The 18,350-nt window shown below is 51.0% G+C and overlaps 1 protein-coding gene across 2 annotated transcripts in view; it reads right to left on the reverse strand.

Annotated features, from left to right (window-relative positions):
* The window catches only part of LOC122941099 (xaa-Pro aminopeptidase 1-like), a 62,405-nt gene that overhangs the window by 20,045 nt on the left and 24,010 nt on the right, over positions 1 to 18,350 (reverse strand). The window contains exons 1-5 of one of the 2 annotated variants that reach the window (XM_044298100.1): positions 11,528 to 11,629; positions 9,617 to 9,742; positions 8,057 to 8,120; positions 6,756 to 6,860; positions 6,483 to 6,575 (exon numbers count right to left, since the gene is read on the reverse strand). In XM_044298100.1, coding sequence (XP_044154035.1) covers positions 6,483 to 6,575; positions 6,756 to 6,860; positions 8,057 to 8,120; positions 9,617 to 9,742; positions 11,528 to 11,530 — 391 coding nt within the window. In that variant the 5' untranslated portion in view covers positions 11,531 to 11,629. Of the gene's footprint in view, positions 1 to 6,482; positions 6,576 to 6,755; positions 6,861 to 8,056; positions 8,121 to 9,616; positions 9,743 to 11,527; positions 11,630 to 18,350 lie in introns of those variants that run through there. The other variant, XM_044298101.1, reaches the window with a different exon arrangement.

The following is an 18,350-nucleotide window of genomic DNA, read 5'->3' on the forward strand; positions in this document are numbered from 1 at the left end:
GAGCAGCAGAATGACACAAAGGCCATCACTGACCAACAAAAGCCTTAAGCCTTCCCGCACCTTGACATAATAGAACAGTGATTGCGTGGGCTCCGCATCCGTGCAATCGCCGCAGTCACTGCCATTTCCAACATTTCCAATCCCAGCCATTTAGAGGGGTTATCCCGAGACCTATAATGCCCCCCATATGCCCGGGCCCCTCACACAGACTGTACTTACCTCGCTCCCTGGCACCTACGTTGCTTCTGGTGCCGGCACGGCTGCTGCAATTCCCATCGGGGGGCTCGTTTAGCAGCCAGTAGCAGGCTTCGATGGGAGCGAGCCTCCCTAGCATCACCAGCGCCGCGGGTGTCGGGGAGCGAGGTAAGTACTATCTGTGTGAGGGGCCTAGGTCTCGGATAACCACTTTAACTCCTTTGATACCACGGTTACTAGTGCCATCTAGGTGGTTAGACAACGAGAGGGTGCTCCCTCCGTCACCCCACTGATGAGGGGGCGCCAATGGGTTGCCAAAACTTTTTTCTCTCTTCACAGTATAGGGGATAACTAGCTGATCACTGGGGGTTAGACCGCGGAAACCCCGCCGATCAGTCCCATCCTGATGGAGCAGCAGGTATTGCACGTGATCCGCCGCTCCCTTCATTCGCCATGGGGCTGCCGTGAATGGTGGAGCGCTGTACTCGGCTATGTCCAGCGCTCCTATAGAAATGAAAGGAGCAGCTGCGTGAATTTACGGCCACTTCAGGGGGCTCCACAGGGAACAGGACCCCGTGTTGGTGACTGGTGGGGGTCCCAGCAGTACATAGGGGATAACTTGTTATAACCAGAATACCCCTTTAAAAACATGGCACAACCCCTTTAATGAAGGTAAATCAAGTTATACGAGCTGGAGCTCACGTAACTAAAGTCGCCATATGTCACCGAGTGCCACTATTCTAAGACATGACCTTTAATATCAAAATTAAAATTAAAACAATGACCCAAATACAGATAATATAAAGGAAAGTGAAACACAAATGAATAGATTTATTAATGTCCAACTATTCCGACCAGATGTGGTAGTCGGTGGGTTATATGCACTTGTAGTCCGTGTATAGGGCATCGGGCAATGTCCCTATATTCAATGCCCTACATACAAAATGTATAGCCGCCCCGCTAGGGCCGATCCCGTGCCTCCTATATGCCCCGGGACGGTCCCGACACTGGGATATAATTCCAGCACTAGATGTTGTAGACCAGTAATCCTAGACTAACAGATATTGCATGTATTAATACTTCTGCCTCAGTGAAGACTAGATAACAGAAAGCATCTACAGAAGCAAAATTAGAGAATAAGAAAAAGTCAGGGGTGATAAAAAGAATAGGAAATGTCCTTAACCCGTCCCAACACGTTTCCCCGAGTGGTTTGGGGCTCATCAGGGGACAAATGGTCAGTAAATCAGAATAAACCAATCACCTCAGAATATAACGAGGAAAGAAATGACAAGTTCCAAGTGAAAAAAAAGAGTTTTTGAACAAAATTGAAAAACATAAAGTGACCCTAACTGAATTGGCATTAACATTTAAAGGTTTGGCAGCGGTCAAATACTTCTTGGACTCTAGATCAAAGGATCTTTACCAACATAATCTCTTCGTGGTGCAACTTTACTTTTACCCACAACTACTTTGTCTTTGAGAACCGTTTCTACCACCAGCTCAGGGGCACCGCCATGGGTAGCCCACATGCGCCAACTTATGCAAATTTGCTCCTGGGCCGGTGGGAGGACACTGCGGTGTTTTCAGAATCCCTGAAACCCAACGGACTAAGTTCATCACGTTATGGTCTGGATTCATAGATGACGTTCTACTCCTATAGTCGGGAACAGAGACCGACTTTAAACGTCCTGAATTCTAACCATATAGGTTTGTGCTTCACATTCGAAATCCATAGCGATTCCATAACCTTCTTAGATGCACGTATTGAAAGAGATTGAAAACAACTTTATTAAGACCACCCTATACCGTAAATAACCATCGACAAATAGTCTCCTAAGATGGGAGAGCTTCCATCCTAAATCCCTAAAAATGGGTATTCCAAAAGGACAATTCCTCAGAGTTCGGATGAATTGTTCGGAGTACGGCAATTTTACACAAGAGGCATCTAAACGTTTTAGCCGCTTTAGACAACGAGGCTATCCCAGTCCTTGCTTATATGAACAATGGAACTTTGCCAATTCCAAAGGTCGTTCCACTTTACTCCAACCGGAGTTGAAAGAATGTACCCAAGAATTGATTAGGATAACTGGTACATATGACACAGAGTCTCACCAAGTTTGTGAGATACTGGACCGCTATTGGTCTCTAATCAAGACCGATCCGGATTTGGCTGGACTTCTACCTGATAGTCCAGCCATCACATATAGACGAGGACGGAGTATAGGGGATACCCTGGTCCATAGTCATCTCGAGACCCCGGAAAGAAGCACCTGGCTCTCCAACAGAAAATTGGGAACATTTAAAGGGAGTCTGTCACCACATTTGACCATATTAGACAGATCCTATAGCGTTATATGTGCCACCCAGCAGTTAAAAACGGTACCTTTGTTGCATCGCATTGCATCGCATTGCGCATGCGCCAGCTACGAGACTCGTAGCTGGCGCATGCGCAATGCGATGCCCGGTCCTGGCAGGGCATCGCAATACCTACTGCGCATGCGCCGGCTACGAATTTGTCCGCGCAGCCGCAATGGAAAAGGCGAGGGGAGGGGAGTAAACGGGCGGGCACAGGCACAAGGAGGGCAGGGTTATGAGCCGTTAGGGAGGTCCGGTCTTGGGCTCGGAAGATTGAGACACCGCCCTGGGCACTTGAGAGGGCTCGTTTACACAATCTTCAAAGTTCATTTTTGGCAGAAAGAAGACTCGGTTATATGCAACAAAGGTACCGTTTTTAACTGCTGGGTGGCACATATAACGCTATAGGATCTGTCTAATATGGTCAAATGTGGTGACAGACTCCCTTTAAGTGTGGTAAATATAAGGCTACTTTCACACTCGCGTTTGGTGCGGATCCGTCATGGATCTGCACAAACGCTTCCGTTCAGATAATACAACTGTCTGCATCCGTTCAGAATGGATCCGTTTGTATTATCTGTAACATAGCCAATACGGATCTGTCTTGAACACCAGTGAAAGTCAATGGAGGACGGATCCGTTTTCTATTGTGCCAGATTGTGTCAGTGAAAACAGATCCGTCCCTATTGACTTACATTGTGTGCCAGGACGGATCCGTTTGGCTCAGTTTCATCAGACGGACACCAAAACGCTGCAAGCGGCCTCCAGACCGGAATGGAGACGGAACTGATGCATTCTGAGCGGATCCTTTTCCATTCAGAATGCATTAGTGCAAAACTGATCCGTTTTGGACGCGTGTGAGAGGAGAGCCCTGAACGGATCTCACAAACAGAAAGCCAAAACGCCAGTGTGAAAGTAGACTTAAGCGTGTTCGTTCATCGCCACAGGCAACACATTCACCAATAGTCTTGAAAATAAAACATACTATGCCCGCAGCTTTGCCAATTGCAACCCCACTGGAGTCGTTTATTTGGCTCAGTGCGGCTGCGGCTTGAAATATGTAGTAAAGACTTGCAGAGCATTCAAGAAAAGAATCTTGGAACATATTGGTGACATCCGCAATAGACGGGATAAACCTGTGGCCAGACATATTTGTTCCACGCTTCTCTATGATGGAAGTCACCAGACCCTCCACCAGAAGGAACCTAGATGGATTCATACTAGGGGTGCACTGAAATGAAAATTCTGGTCCGAAACCGAAACCGAAAATTCAAGATGCCCTTGACCGAAAACCAAAACCAAAACTGCTTTTTTGCCCAAATACTTTTAAAATACTTTTTTTTTAATGATATTTATAACAGTGCCATCCACAGACCCCCACCCACCCCATAACAGTGCCATCCACAGACCCCCCACCTCATAACAGTGCCATCCACAGACCCCCCCACCCCATAACAGTGCCATCCACAGACCCCCACCCACCCCATAACAGTGCCATCCACAGACCCCCCACCTCATAACAGTGCCATCCACAGACCCCCCCCACCCCATAACAGTGCCATCCACAGACCCCCACCCACCCCATAACAGTGCCATCCACAAACCCCCCACCCCATAACAGTGCCATCCACAGACCCCCCCACCTCATAACAGTGCCATCCACAGACCCCCACCCACCCCATAACAGTGCCATCCACAGACCCCCCACCCCATAACAGTGCCATCCACAGACCCCCCCACCCCATAACAGTGCCATCCACAGACCCCCCCCCACCTCATAACAGTGCCATCCACAGACCCCCACCCAACCCATAACAGTGCCATCCACAGACCCCCCCCCACCTCATAACAGTGCCATCCACAGACCCCCACCCACCCCATAACAGTGCCATCCACAGACCCCCACCCACCCCATAACAGTGCCATCCACAGACCCCCCACCTCATAACAGTGCCATCCACAGACCCCCACCCACCCATAACAGTGCCATCCACAGACCCCCACCCACCCCATAACAGTGCCATCCACAGACCCCCCCCACCCCATAACAGTGCCATCCACAGACCCCCCACCCCATAACAGTGCCATCCACAGACCCCCCACCCCATAACAGTGCCATCCACAGACCCCCCCCCACCCCATAACAGTGCCATCCACAGACCCCCACCCACCCCATAACAGTGCCATCCACAGACCCCCCACCACCCCATAACAGTGCCATCCACAGACCCCCCACCCCATAACAGTGCCATCCACAGACCCCCACCCCATAACAGTGCCATCCACAGACCCCCCACCCACCCCATAACAGTGCCATCCACAGACCCCCCCCACCCCATACAGTGCCATCCACAGACCCCCACCCCATAACAGTGCCATCCACAGACCCCCACCCACCCCATAACAGTGCCATCCACAGACCCCCACCCACCCCATAACAGTGCCATCCACAGACCCCCACCCACCCCATAACAGTGCCATCCACAGACCCCCACCCACCCCATAACAGTGCCATCCACAGACCCCCACCCACCCCATAACAGTGCCATCCACAGACCCCCCACCCCCATAACAGTGCCATCCACAGACCCCCACCCACCCCATAACAGTGCCATCCACAGACCCCCCACCCCATAACAGTGCATCCACAGACCCCCCTCCCCCCCCCCCCATTGCCGCTCCAGTACAGACTAGTTATAAAATGTGTACAATTAATAAGGATTCTATTCATGAGGCCCCCTCTGCAGTATTACATTCAATACAGCCACATCCTACTCACAGGGCTGTTATCTTAATGCTGGCCGGCCAGACGAGCGGCAGCGTCAAGACTGACGTCACATGCCTGCGCCGCCTCCTTCATTCAGAAAGTAGGCCGGGCACATGACGTCAGTCGTGACGCTACCGCTCCTCTGCCCGGCCGGCCAGCATTAAGATAACAGCCCTGTGAGTAGGATGTGGCTGTATTGAATGTAATACTGCAGAGGGGGTCTCATGAATAGAATCCTTATTAATTGTACACATTTTATAACTGTACTGGAGCGGCGGGGCCGGAGCACAGTGAACGCACCGGCCCCCAGCTCCTCCTCCCAGTCCCTCCCCGCTATTTTCTGCCGATATTTTCGGCCGCCGGAATTTCGGTGCACCCCTACTCGTTATATTCTGATTTACTGACCATTTGTCCCCTGATGAGCCCCAAACCACTCGGGGAAACGCGTTGGTGACGGATTAAGGACATTTCCTATTCACTTTATCACCTCTGACTTTTTCTTATTCTCTGATTTTGCTTCTGTAGATGCTTTCTGTTATCTAGTCTTCACTGAGGCAGAAGTATTAATAAATGCAATATCTGTTAGTCTAGGATTACTGGTCTACAACATCTAGTGCTGGAATTATATCCCAGTGTCGGGACCGTCCCGGGGCATATAGGAGGCACGAGGCACGGGATCGCCCCTAGCGGGGCGGCTTTTCCGTTTGTAGGTAGGGCATTGAATATAGGGACATTGCCCGATGTCCTATACACGGACTACAAGTGCATATAACCCACCGACTACCACATCTGGTCGGAATAGTTGGACATAAATCTTTTCATTTGTGTTTCACTTTCCTTTATATTATCTGTATTTTGGTCATTGCTTTAATTTTAATTTTGATATTAAAGGTGAAGTCTTAGAATTTTTCATACCACAATGTTTTATTGCGCCCCCGGACGGGTTACTGTCTGATCTGTGAAGTTAAAGTCGCCATATAACCGCCTCGCCTCCCATAGGCGATGATCAGCCTTCCAGAGTTCACACCAGCCTCTGAACTAACCTGCTATTTATTTGCAAAACCTAACTCCCAGAATGCCCTGACGGACACCTGCTTGGAGTAGTAGTTTTAAGCACAGGCTGGCGACCATTATTACCACTGCGACGTCTATAGCAGATTGTTACCGGTTTGGATGATAAATGGGTCGACCCCGACCCGGGAGGCCTCGGGGAGCGCGCCGATCAGCCAGTCCTCCTGCGTCGGGGTGTCCTTCAGACCTGCCGGGCATAATAAAGGGATTATATCGTAACAAATAACCACACACATTGAAAGGATAAAAATCCAGAGCGGTTGTAATTAAGGGGGCCTCCGACTACAGACTATGCTGCTGGATTGGAGGATTGCACATTGTGACCCTTCCCTGCAGGAAGCGATGGGTTAACAACGATCCACCTCACCCATCTTCATGAGCGTCCAGTTACTGTCCATCTGCTGCGCCGCTTGCAGGAAGTAGCGTCCGTCCGTCCACATCGCCGCGCTCTGCTCCGTGACTATCGCCGTGCCTGTGTACAGCAACGAAACAAGGATTCCGTCAGATCATCTCGTAATACGCACACAGCGGGGGTCATTTATCGCACTCGTCTGTTTTTCAGAGTGCGATTAGACGGGCGCAGCGGATTCGCCGTCAGTATTTTGCATAGTATTTATGAAGAGTCGCACGGGCGCTGATCCATTAGACGATGCGTCAGGGCGCCGGTGGATGGAATGCAACTACTCGCCGGTCGCCTCACGAATTAGGTGCAAAAGTGCAGCATAAAAACATGTTTTACGTTTGGTAAAAAGTGCGCGTCTACCCGCACGGCCCAACATAAAGCAGACGAACAGAACGAGGCGTAAAATGTAGGCGCTCCGACATAAATAGCCGAAAAATGCACAAAAAACATGCAACCAGATTTAGGGTCCATTCACATGTCCGCAATTTCGGGAACGGAATTGCGGACCCATTCATTTCTATAGGGCAGCACGATGTGCTGCCCGGATACGGAATTGCGGACCCGCACTTCCGGGTCCGCAATTCCGTTGCCAAAAAAAATAGAACATGTCGTATTCTTGTCCGCAATTGTGGACAAGAATAGGCACGGTCTATTAGTGCCGGGGATGTGAAGTCCGCAAAATGCGGAACGCACATTGCCGTGTCTGCGTTTTGCGGATCCGCAAAACAAGTTGCAGACGTGTGAATGGAGCCTTAGCCTAAAACTGAAAGGCCTCCAAAACAAGCGCACTTTCATTAGTAAACGTGTCTCAAAAAATTAGACAGTCTAAAACAGGCGCAAAACACTATAATAAATAACCCCCAATGAGTTCAGGAAGCTGAGATACGAGGAGCTGTTTGCGCAGCAGCTGATGCTGTGAGGCCTGATACATAGAAGGTCATAAAACACCAAAGGGGAGAAAATATATAGTTATAAATCAACAAACAGCTCCTCATATCTCAGCTCCTAGGACCTCGCCAGGCTCCGCAGTGTGAGGATTATAAACAAACAGCTCCTCATATCCCAGCTTCTAGGACCTCGCCAGGATCCGCAGTGTGAGGACGATCAACCAACAGTTCCTCATATCTCAGCTTCTAGGAGCTCGCCAGGATCCGCAGTGTGAGGACGATCAACAAACAGCTCCTCATATCTCAGCTTCTAGGAATTTATAATTTAGGGGGGAGGAAGGAAAATTCCATTAATCCAAAGTCGCCTCAGGCACTCACCTGCCGACCCATCGAACCCCGAGATAAATGCCCGTCTGCAGTCACAAGGGGCGATGTATTCACTCTGCAAAATAGACAGCATGGGAGGTAAGTCACCGTGCACCCCATGGGCTGCGACATCCCGGACCCTGAAACGGACACACAGGAGCGGCTGGGGGCTGCACAGCGCGCAGCAGCATGTCACAGGCGCAGCACAGCACACTGCAGGGGGCAGCAGACAGGCTTGGGGCTAGCCTTACAGGAAACTGGAGGACAGAAGATGTGTGGTTGTCACCCAGTGCATTCCTGGACTGTTGCTAGGCAACGGCCTGGACACATCCTGCAAGAGATGGCAGTGACATCACACACCTGATTACAAGGGGAAGGGGGGAGTTTCCTTTTTACCACAGTGAAATGTACAATTGGCCAATGAAGACGTTCCCTGTAAGCCGCGCAGTGCAGATTGGGGCGTGAAGAGATGTCAAGGGCGCCATTACTTACGCAAAGTCGCCTATGCCTGCATGAGAACTGGAAGAAAAAAAAACTCCCTACATCTGTACGACACACGTAAGTGTATATAGACCTGCCGCGTGGCGTCTCCCATCATCCGGCACCTCGTCTGTCAGGAGGACGCCGGATTATCGGAATATCACAGCGCGGATAATAGGGGGGGGGGGCAGGAGATGACAATATGTATCAATCCGTATAGGTAATGTTATTTATTTATTTTTGTTGCCATTTTGATACAAAAAATATTAACGAATACAAAAAATTCCACCAAAACTGGTGCTTAAGACGGCGCCTCCCCAGTCACATACTGGTTTTACTGGTTCTGTAAGTTATTCCGATACAGGGACAGAATTTAACCCCAGCAGTTTGATATCATGGCGGACGACATTTAAAGCACCCCGAATGTTCAAGTCAATGAGATCTCTTTCTGGAAAAGCTGGGTGGCAACCAATATGGATGCTGTGGGGGGTCGCCTCTCCGCTTTCCCCGACACCTGAAGGTACAATCTATCCCTTCCTTCTCGGCCACTGCCATTCCGGGGTCTGGGAAAGCTGAGTGATAACGATACCCATGGGAGTTATCACCCAGCTTTCCCAGGCGCCTGAACAGCCAGTCTAACCAGATAAGCATTGGTGTAGTAACTGGATACATATCATTGGTTAAGCACGCCGCCATTCAGCGGTCTGGGAATGTGGGGTGATAATGATACAGTTACATTACAGCTTCCATCACCCAGCTTTCCCAGGCCCCTGAATGGCCAGTCTACCCAAATATGCACTGATATAATAGCTGGATACGTAGGCTGATCTGCCGTTCCGGGGTCTGGGAAAGCTGAATGATAATAACCTGTATCACGGCTTCCATCACCCAGCTTTCCCGGGCCCCTGAACAGCCAGTCCACTGATATATGCAGTAACCAGGCTGCTCCGCCGTTCCGGGGTCTGGGTTACCACTGCTGGCAGACGGAGCAGACTGTGGGGTACGGACTCTTCTACGTTCCGGATGCTGTGGGTACGAGGCGCGAGGCGCAGCGCACGGATCCGCTGACACCTCCGTGTACGGCGGCATTACCTGATGTGCGTCCCCTGACGGCACGATGTAGGCCTGGATCGTCTCGGTGGCGCCCCTAGAGGACTTCATGGTCTGGCGCAGCTGGCGCAGCAGCTCCGTGGTGATCTTCGGCGCCATTCTTAATGCCTGAAATACAAGAAGATTTCATGAAATTCTGAACTTCATCAAATTGAGAAAAAAAAGAGGCGAAGACCATTCCGGAAAATATGTCCTATCTGGACACATCCGAGCCTGAAATTCCTTAAATCCAGCACTGAGCCGACAGTCCCGGGGCGGACGAGTCCGACAGTCTGGCACTGAGACGACAGTCCCGGGGCGGATGAGTCCGACAGTGAGCCGACAGTCCCGGGGCGGATGAGTCCGACAGTCCGGCACTGAGCCGACAGTCCCGGGGCGGACGAGGCCGACAGTCCGGCACTGAGCCGACAGTCCCGGGGCGGACGAGGCCGACAGTCCGGCACTGAGCCGACAGTCCCGGGGCGGACGAGGCCGACAGTCCGGCACTGAGCCGACAGTCCCGGGGCGGACGAGGCCGACAGTCCGGCACTGAGCCGACAGCCCCGGGGCGGACGAGGCCGACAGCCCCGGGGCGGATGAGGCCGACAGCCCCGGGGCGGATGAGGCCGACAGCCCCGGGGCGGATGAGGCCGACAGCCCCGGGGCGGATGAGGCCGACAGCCCCGGGGCGGATGAGGCCGACAGTCCGGCACTGAGCCGACAGTCCCGGGGCGGATGAGGCCGACACTGAGCCGACAGTCCCGGGGCGGATGAGGCCGACACTGAGCCGACAGTCCCGGGGCGGATGAGGCCGACAGTCTGGCACTGAGCCGACAGTCCCGGGGCGGATGAGTCCGACAGTCCGGCACTGAGCCGACAGTCCCGGGGCGGAGGAGTCCGACAGTCCGGCACTGAGCCGACAGTCCCGGGGCGGATGAGTCCGACAGTCCGGCACTGAGCCGACAGTCCCGGGGCGGATGAGTCCGACAGTCCGGCACTGAGCCGACAGTCCCGGGGCGGATGAGTCCGACAGTCCGGCACTGAGCCGACAGCCCCGGGGCGGAAGAGTCCGAGAGTCCGGCACTGCCTGTATGTACTGACACTGGGGCGAACACAGTGCCAGCAGCTTCCAATAATTCAGGACTTCTATAATCTGCCGGATTATCGGAATTTTACTGTAAATACAGTCCTCGAGAATATTCCAGCATATTAAACCGCGCTGTATATACGTGCGCCAAATTGACACAGCGCAATACCCGCCTGCCACCATCATACCCCCGCCAACCAGAACACATTAAAGGGGCGGCCATTGAGTTTCCATTCCTCATCATTTTCTAGACCTCTGCTTGCTGGCAATGAATGGAAACACCCTTGATTATCGCCGTACAGAACTAACGCTGAGCGTTTGCTACAATTGCATCCTGCCCAGAGGCCAGCCTGATACATTTTCCCTGCGCTGACACACTGCAACAAACAGAGCAGAACAGAAATCTGTGCCGCAGGATTTGAGACAACTGTAACGAACCCTCAGCGGGTAGTAAAATGGCGCAGCTTGTCTGCATCTGCCCGGTCTCCCCTCAGGATTCCCAGACAATCAGATGCCGAATTAGAGGAACGTGACTGATCAGAAGGAAATTCTCCCCAATATCAGGACACTGCAGTCACGCTCCGTGTCAGTGAATGGAAATCATAGTGACATCAACTTCTATTAGATGACACAAAAATTTATAAAGAGGAATCCCCCCAATAAAAGAACCACAGAATAATATAATCCAGCAGCCATGAACCCCCCTCAGTGGTGCAGACACCCCAAAACAGCCCCATTCCCACTATACATCCCAGTATAACAGTAACCCCCCTCCCTGGTCACGTGACCCGCACCCCTTCCCGCCCGGTGCCCCCCATTCCCCTCACCATGCACAGACACCCCGACTTCCTCTAAGCTCAGTGCTGCCGGTGACGCGGAGGCTGCCGGGAGCTGTAGTCCAGACACTCACTCCTCCCCGCTCACAGCCGTCTGCCAATCAGGAGGGAGAACTACACCTTCCGGCATGCATCGCGCAGTCGCGTCCTGTCAATTGTGTGCAGACTCAGTGGGGGGGGGGGGTGGACTACGGACCGGTCAGTGATAGTGCCCTGAGTCCTGGGAGGAGCAGGTGTACTACAAGTCTCAGCAGGTCCTGGAGCCTGGATTCACTACAGGTCTCAGAATGCCCTGACAAGCTTTAGATTCCCAGAGCCGCCTCTGATTGATGCCTTCCAATGTCAGACCTAGTCCTGCGGACAAGCTGAGGGTTTGTCACAGTTGCATCTCGGCCATACACATTGTATGAAGTCTGAGGACCCCCTGATGTGTATGGGGGTCTCCCGACTCTCCCCTTATGGCAGCTGCTTCATTTCTAAGCCACAAGAGCAGTGGGTGCAGGGAGAGGGAGTCAGCAAAGCCCCCCACAGTCCACATGAAGGACACCACAGCCTCTGCGTGGAGGGGAGTGACTGCCGGACTCCGGGGGTCCAAGGGGTCGCGCGGTTCATTATAGGTGGTGATTACGGGCACTACCGGTGTACATTTACTGATTAATGTTTAGCCATTTATTATATTTTTTCAGCATGAAAGGGTTAATGGTGTCAACCCATAAAGCAACATGATAAAATTCTGCCCTCCTGCAACCACCACTAGAGGGAGCTCACTACATACAGATTATACAGTCACCACAAGAGGGAGCTCACTACATACAGATTATACAGCCACCACTAGGGGGAGCTCACTACATACAGATTATACAGTCACCACTAGAGGGAGCTCACTACATACAGATTATACAGCCACCACTAGGGGGAGCTCACTACATACAGATTATACAGCCACCACTAGAGGGAGCTCACTACATACAGATTACACAGCCACTACTAGAGGGAGCTCACTACATACAGATTATACAGCCACCACTAGGGGGAGCTCACTACATACAGATTATACAGCCACCACTAGAGGGAGCTCACTACATACAGATTACACAGCCACCACTAGAGGGAGCTCACTACATACAGATTATACAGCCACCACTAGGGGGAGCTCACTACATACAGATTATACAGCCACCACTAGAGGGAGCCCACTACATACAGATTATACAGCCACCACTAGAGGGAGCTCACTACATACAGATTATACAGTCACCACTAGAGGGAGCTCCCTACATACAGATTATACAGCCACCACTAGAAGGAGCTCACTACATACAGATTATACAGCCACCACTAGAGGGAGCTCACTGCATACAGATTATACAGCCACCACTAGAGGGAGCTCACTACATACAGATTATACAATCACCACTAGGGGGAGCTCACTGCATACAGATTATACTGCCACCACTAGAGGGAGCTCACTACATACAGATTATACAATCACCACTAGGAGGAGCTCACTACATACAGATTATGCAGCCAACACTAGAGGGAGTTCACTACATACAGATTATACAGCCACCACAAGAGGGAGCTCACTACATATAGATTATACAGCCACCACAAGAGGGAGCTCACTACATACAGAATATACAGCCACCAATAGAGAGAGCTCACTACATACAGATTATGCAGCCAACACTAGAGGGAGTTCACTACATACAGATTATACAGCCACCAATAGAGGGAGCTCATTGTAACGGATCCCCTGGCACCCCGACTGAGTACCTCCGTTGCTGGATGCTCCTAGCGTTTCCTGAGGTCTCCAAGCACTCTGGCAGACACCACCATCACCGAACCGAAGAAGCAGATAAATCCTCTTCAAGCATATGAATGCTGTAGACAGTGGAATAGGAAACCATACGAATAGGTTTACGCTCCTAGCAGTCAAACTGGAACAGCATACCATGAATCCTCCCCCCCAAGAATGAGACGACACTTCACTTTGAGGGTTAAAACAGGAACTGACTGTACTTCAAGAACAGCCTCTTTTATTCACAAACCACAAACATAGTACTGCCCACAGGGTTTTGAAATACAACCAATCAGTATATTACAACACATACAATGTAACTGCAGCAACCAATCGTTCACGCCCCCAGAGGACCAGAAGGGAGACTGCGACACAGGACAGATACAACACATCCCCACAATGCATCATGGTTTCCTCCTCTCTGTCCTGGAGACAACCGAGGAGCAATCCAATTATCTCTCAGGACAAAGGGAAATCGCCAATACACATGTGGAGACAACAGGACAAACATCACCATTTAAACACACAATGGGACAATAGAACAATGGGAAAATAGAGACACACCCAGCATATTCCTCCCCTCTGTCTATCCACCCAACTATCTCCCAAGCTGACAAGTTGCACTTATTATAAATTGTTACAACTTTGTGAGGTTACATTGTCCATACATATAACTTATATCAATTTAACCAGTATAACTTGGGGACAAACCTATCCAAAATTCCCTGGAATAGGTTCAGGGGTTTAAAAGTTAGTAGGGGCCATAATCCTGAGGCAAGAGGCTTTTAAACAGCCCCCTCCAAAACCCAGTGGCGAGGTTGGTTTCGCCACACATCTCCCCCCCCCCCCCCCCCCCCCCCAGGGAAGACTAACCAGATACCTGACCTCACGCCGGTCGGTACCTGAGTTAGTCTGGCCGCCCACCCACAACCCAATACTGGACCTGTTGAATTTAGTAGCCTGTCTCTGTCCAGTGAATCCACCAAGGTTATATTGGTAGCTGGTACTCCCGGTCTCTGAGTTGCTCCCTGGCTTGGAGTGGAGGTTGCTTTGTGGGCAGGGATCAGCGGGACTCTGCCCTGGTGCCAGCGTTACCACGGAAGAAGCCTGGTTGGAGTCTGGTTGTTGGAGGGGGAAACCGACTGTCTCCCCTTTGGCTAAACAGCCCGGTTGCTGGGGGACAGGACCGACTGTCCCTACCCCCTGTGCTGTAAGTGCAGAGACCACGGTCCCATCTGCACTGTTGTGGGGCTTACTGTCTCCCCCTGGTGCGTTAAGCTGCCGCTGGGGAGAGGGGATAACGAGCTCCTCTCCCATACATACTTCCAGCCGCTGGGGAGGGCGACCGAACGCCTCCGCTCCCAATACAGTGTCCTGCTGCTGGGGAAAGGAGACTGGGCTCTCTATTCCCTGTAGGACACTCTGCCGCTGGGGGACAGGACCGACTGTCTCTGCCCCCTGTAACTCCGTCTGCCGCTGGGGAATGGAGACTCGGCTCCCAATTCCCAAAAAATGACACGGCCGCTGGGGAATGGAGACTGGGCTCCCAATTCCGAATAAATCACACGGCCGCTGGGGAATGGAGACTGGGCTCCCAATTCCCTGTAAATCACCCAGCCGCTGGGGAGAGGGGGTAGCAAGCTCCTCTCCCATACATACTTCCAGCCTCTGGGGAGGGAGACCGACTGTCTCCGCTCCCAATACAGTGTCCTGTTGCTGGGGAAAGGAGACTGGGCTCTCTAGTCCCTGTAGGACACGCTGCCGCTGGGGGGCAGGACCGACTGTCTCTGCCCCCTCTAACTCAGCCTGCCGCTGGGGAATGGAGACTGGGCTCCCAATTCCCTGCAGGACCGGTGGAGAGACATCGGTCCCACCTCCACCGACCACCTGGGGTTCTTCCCAGTAAATCTCCACAATATCTGCCCAGCTGAATGAGTCTAGATCCGGGTCTGTCATCTTGCTGTCCTGCTGAGCCTCCCCAATAGAGTGGAAGAGATCTCAGTAGTCCTGCTCCAGTTCCCACTCCAGGGTTGCTAGGTGAGCCAGGTCTTTCTCTACCTAATGGGGGTTATCCCAATCTTGCCTAGCCTCCCTCTCATAGAAAATGTCCTTAAGTCTGGACTGTGCAGGGCTCCCGAAGTCAGGCTCTGCGAAGGACTCCCATAACAAGCCAGGACCATCAAACTCCTCCCTCTGGCTTGTCATGCTCAGCTGTCCAGGATATATACTGTGCCATATACCACCAGAGCGCCTGGTAGGCATCCTCCAGCCATAGCTCCTGCCATACCCGGTGCTCTAGTTCCTTCACCCATTCCTCCAGGGGCTGCTCTCCCAGGAAGGGCATCCGCAGGGCCACTTGCTTCTGCAATCGCTGCTCTTCACTGGGGAGACTCTCGCCTCGCTGGTATTGTACATTATCCAGGGCCTGGTACCAGATGCCTTTTCTTAAAGCATCCCGGCCATCCAGGTCTTCCTCATTGTATGCCACTGCTGGTTCCATTCTGGTGCTGTCAGGGTCGCTGTACTAGGACATGCGTTGCCCTCAAATTGCAAAATCCATGGAATGGTGTCTCCTGTAGCTGTCCTTCTGAGTACCTCCGTTGCTGGATGCTCCTAGCGTTTCCTGAGGTCTCCAAGCACTCTGGCAGACACCACCATCACCGAACCGAAGAAGCAGATAAATCCTCTTCAAGCATATGAATGCTGTCAAACTGGAACAGCATACCATGAATCCTCCCCCCCCCAAGAATGAGACGACACTTCACTTTGAGGGTTAAAACAGGAACTGACTGTACTTCAAGTACAGCCTCTTTTATTCACAAACCACAAACATAGTACTGCCCACAGGGTTTTGAAATACAACCAATCAATATATTACAACACATACAATGTAACTACAGCAACCAATCGTTCACGCCCCTAGGGGACCAGAAGGGAGACTGCGACACAGGACAGATACAACACATCCCCACAATGCATCATGGTTTCCTCCTCTCTGTCCTGGAGACAACCGAGGAGCAATCCAATTATCTCTCAGGACAAAGGGAAATCGCCAATACACATGTGGAGACAACAGGACAGACATCACCATTTAAACACACAATGGGACAATAGAGACACACCCAGCATTTTCCTCCCCTCTGTCTATCCACTCAACTATCTCCCAAGCTGACAAGTTACACTTATTATAAATTGTTACAACTTTGTGAGGTTACATTGTCCATACATATAACTTACATCAATTTAACCAGTATAACTTGGGGACAAACCTATCCAAAATTCACTTGAATAGGTTCAGGGGTTTAAAAGTTAGTATGGACCATAATCCTGAGGCAAGAGGCTTTTAAACAGGCCTCTCCAAAACCCAGTGGCGAGGTTGGTTTTGCCACACTCATTACATACAGATTATACAGTCACCACTAGAGGGAGCTCACTGCATACAGATTATACAGCCACCACTAGAGGGAGCTCACTACATACAGATTATACAGTCACCACTAGGAGGAGCTCACTACATACAGATTATACATCCACCACTAGAGAGAGCTCACTACATACAGATTATACAGCCACCACTAGAGGGAGCTCACTACATACAGATTCTACAGCCACCACTAGGGGGAGTTCACTACATACAGATTATACAGCCACCATTAGAGGGAGCTCACTACATACAAATTATACAGCCACCACTAGAGTGAGCTCACTACATACAGATCATACAGTCACCACTAGAGGGAGCTCACTACATACAGATTATACAGCCACCACTAGGAGGAGCTCACTACATACAGATTATACAGCCACCACTAGGGGGCGCTCACTACATACAGATTATACAGCCACCACTAGAGGGAGCTCACTACATACAGATCATACAGTCACCACTAGAGGGAGCTCACTACATACAAATTATACAGCCACCACTAGAGGAAGCTCACTACATACCGATTATACAGCCACCATTAGAGGAAGCTCACTACATACAGATTATACAGCCACCACTAGAGGGAGCTCACTACACACAGATTATACAGCCACCACTAGGTGGGAGCTCACCACATACAGATTATACAGCCACCACTAGAGGGAGCTCACTACATACAGATTATACAGCCACCACTAGGGGGAGCTCACTACATGCAGATTATACAGCCACCACTAGAGGGAGCTCACTACATAGAGATTATACAGTCACCACTAGAGGGAGCTCACTACATACAGATTATACAGCCACCACTAGAGGGAGCTCACTACATACAGATCATACAGCCACCACTAGAGGGAGCTCACTGCATACAGATTATACAGCCACCACTAGAGGGAGCTCACTACATACAGATTATACAGTCACCACTAGAGGGAGCTCACTACATACAGATTATACAGCCACCACTAGGGGGAGCTCCCTACATACAGATTATACAGCCACCACTAGAGGGAGCTCACTACATACAGATTATACAGTCACCACTAGAGGGAGCTCACTACATACAGATTATACAGCCACCACTAGAGGGAGCTCACTACATACAGATTATACAGCCACCACTAGAGGGAGCTCACTACATACAGATTATACAGTCACCACTAGAGGGAGCTCACTACATACAGATTATACAGTCACCACTAGAGGGAGCTCCCTACATACAGATTATACAGCCACCACTAGAGGGAGCTCACTACATACAGATTTTATTACAAGACCCGGAGGCTCATATTGCTATTCTCCTTCTTTACTCTGACCAATAGCAGCAAAGATAAAAAATAAATATTGAACATTTGAACAGCCCCTCCCCATAGTCCCAGTATAACAGGCCACTCCGCCTGCAAATCCTCCTCTTTCTTTGCTGCTGACCGCAGAGATAAGTACCTGTGATATTTGTCTGATTACTATTACGGTTATCTTATTGGTTTTTTTCCCCCTTGTTGGTTTTGTGGGATATTCTATTGTTTGCAGGTTGTTTTATGGGATCTCCCATTGTCTGATGCTGTGTATTTCCTTGGCACAGC

The sequence above is a fragment of the Bufo gargarizans genome, chromosome 6, assembly GCF_014858855.1.
Source record: "Bufo gargarizans isolate SCDJY-AF-19 chromosome 6, ASM1485885v1, whole genome shotgun sequence".
Classification (NCBI taxonomy): domain Eukaryota; kingdom Metazoa; phylum Chordata; class Amphibia; order Anura; family Bufonidae; genus Bufo; species Bufo gargarizans.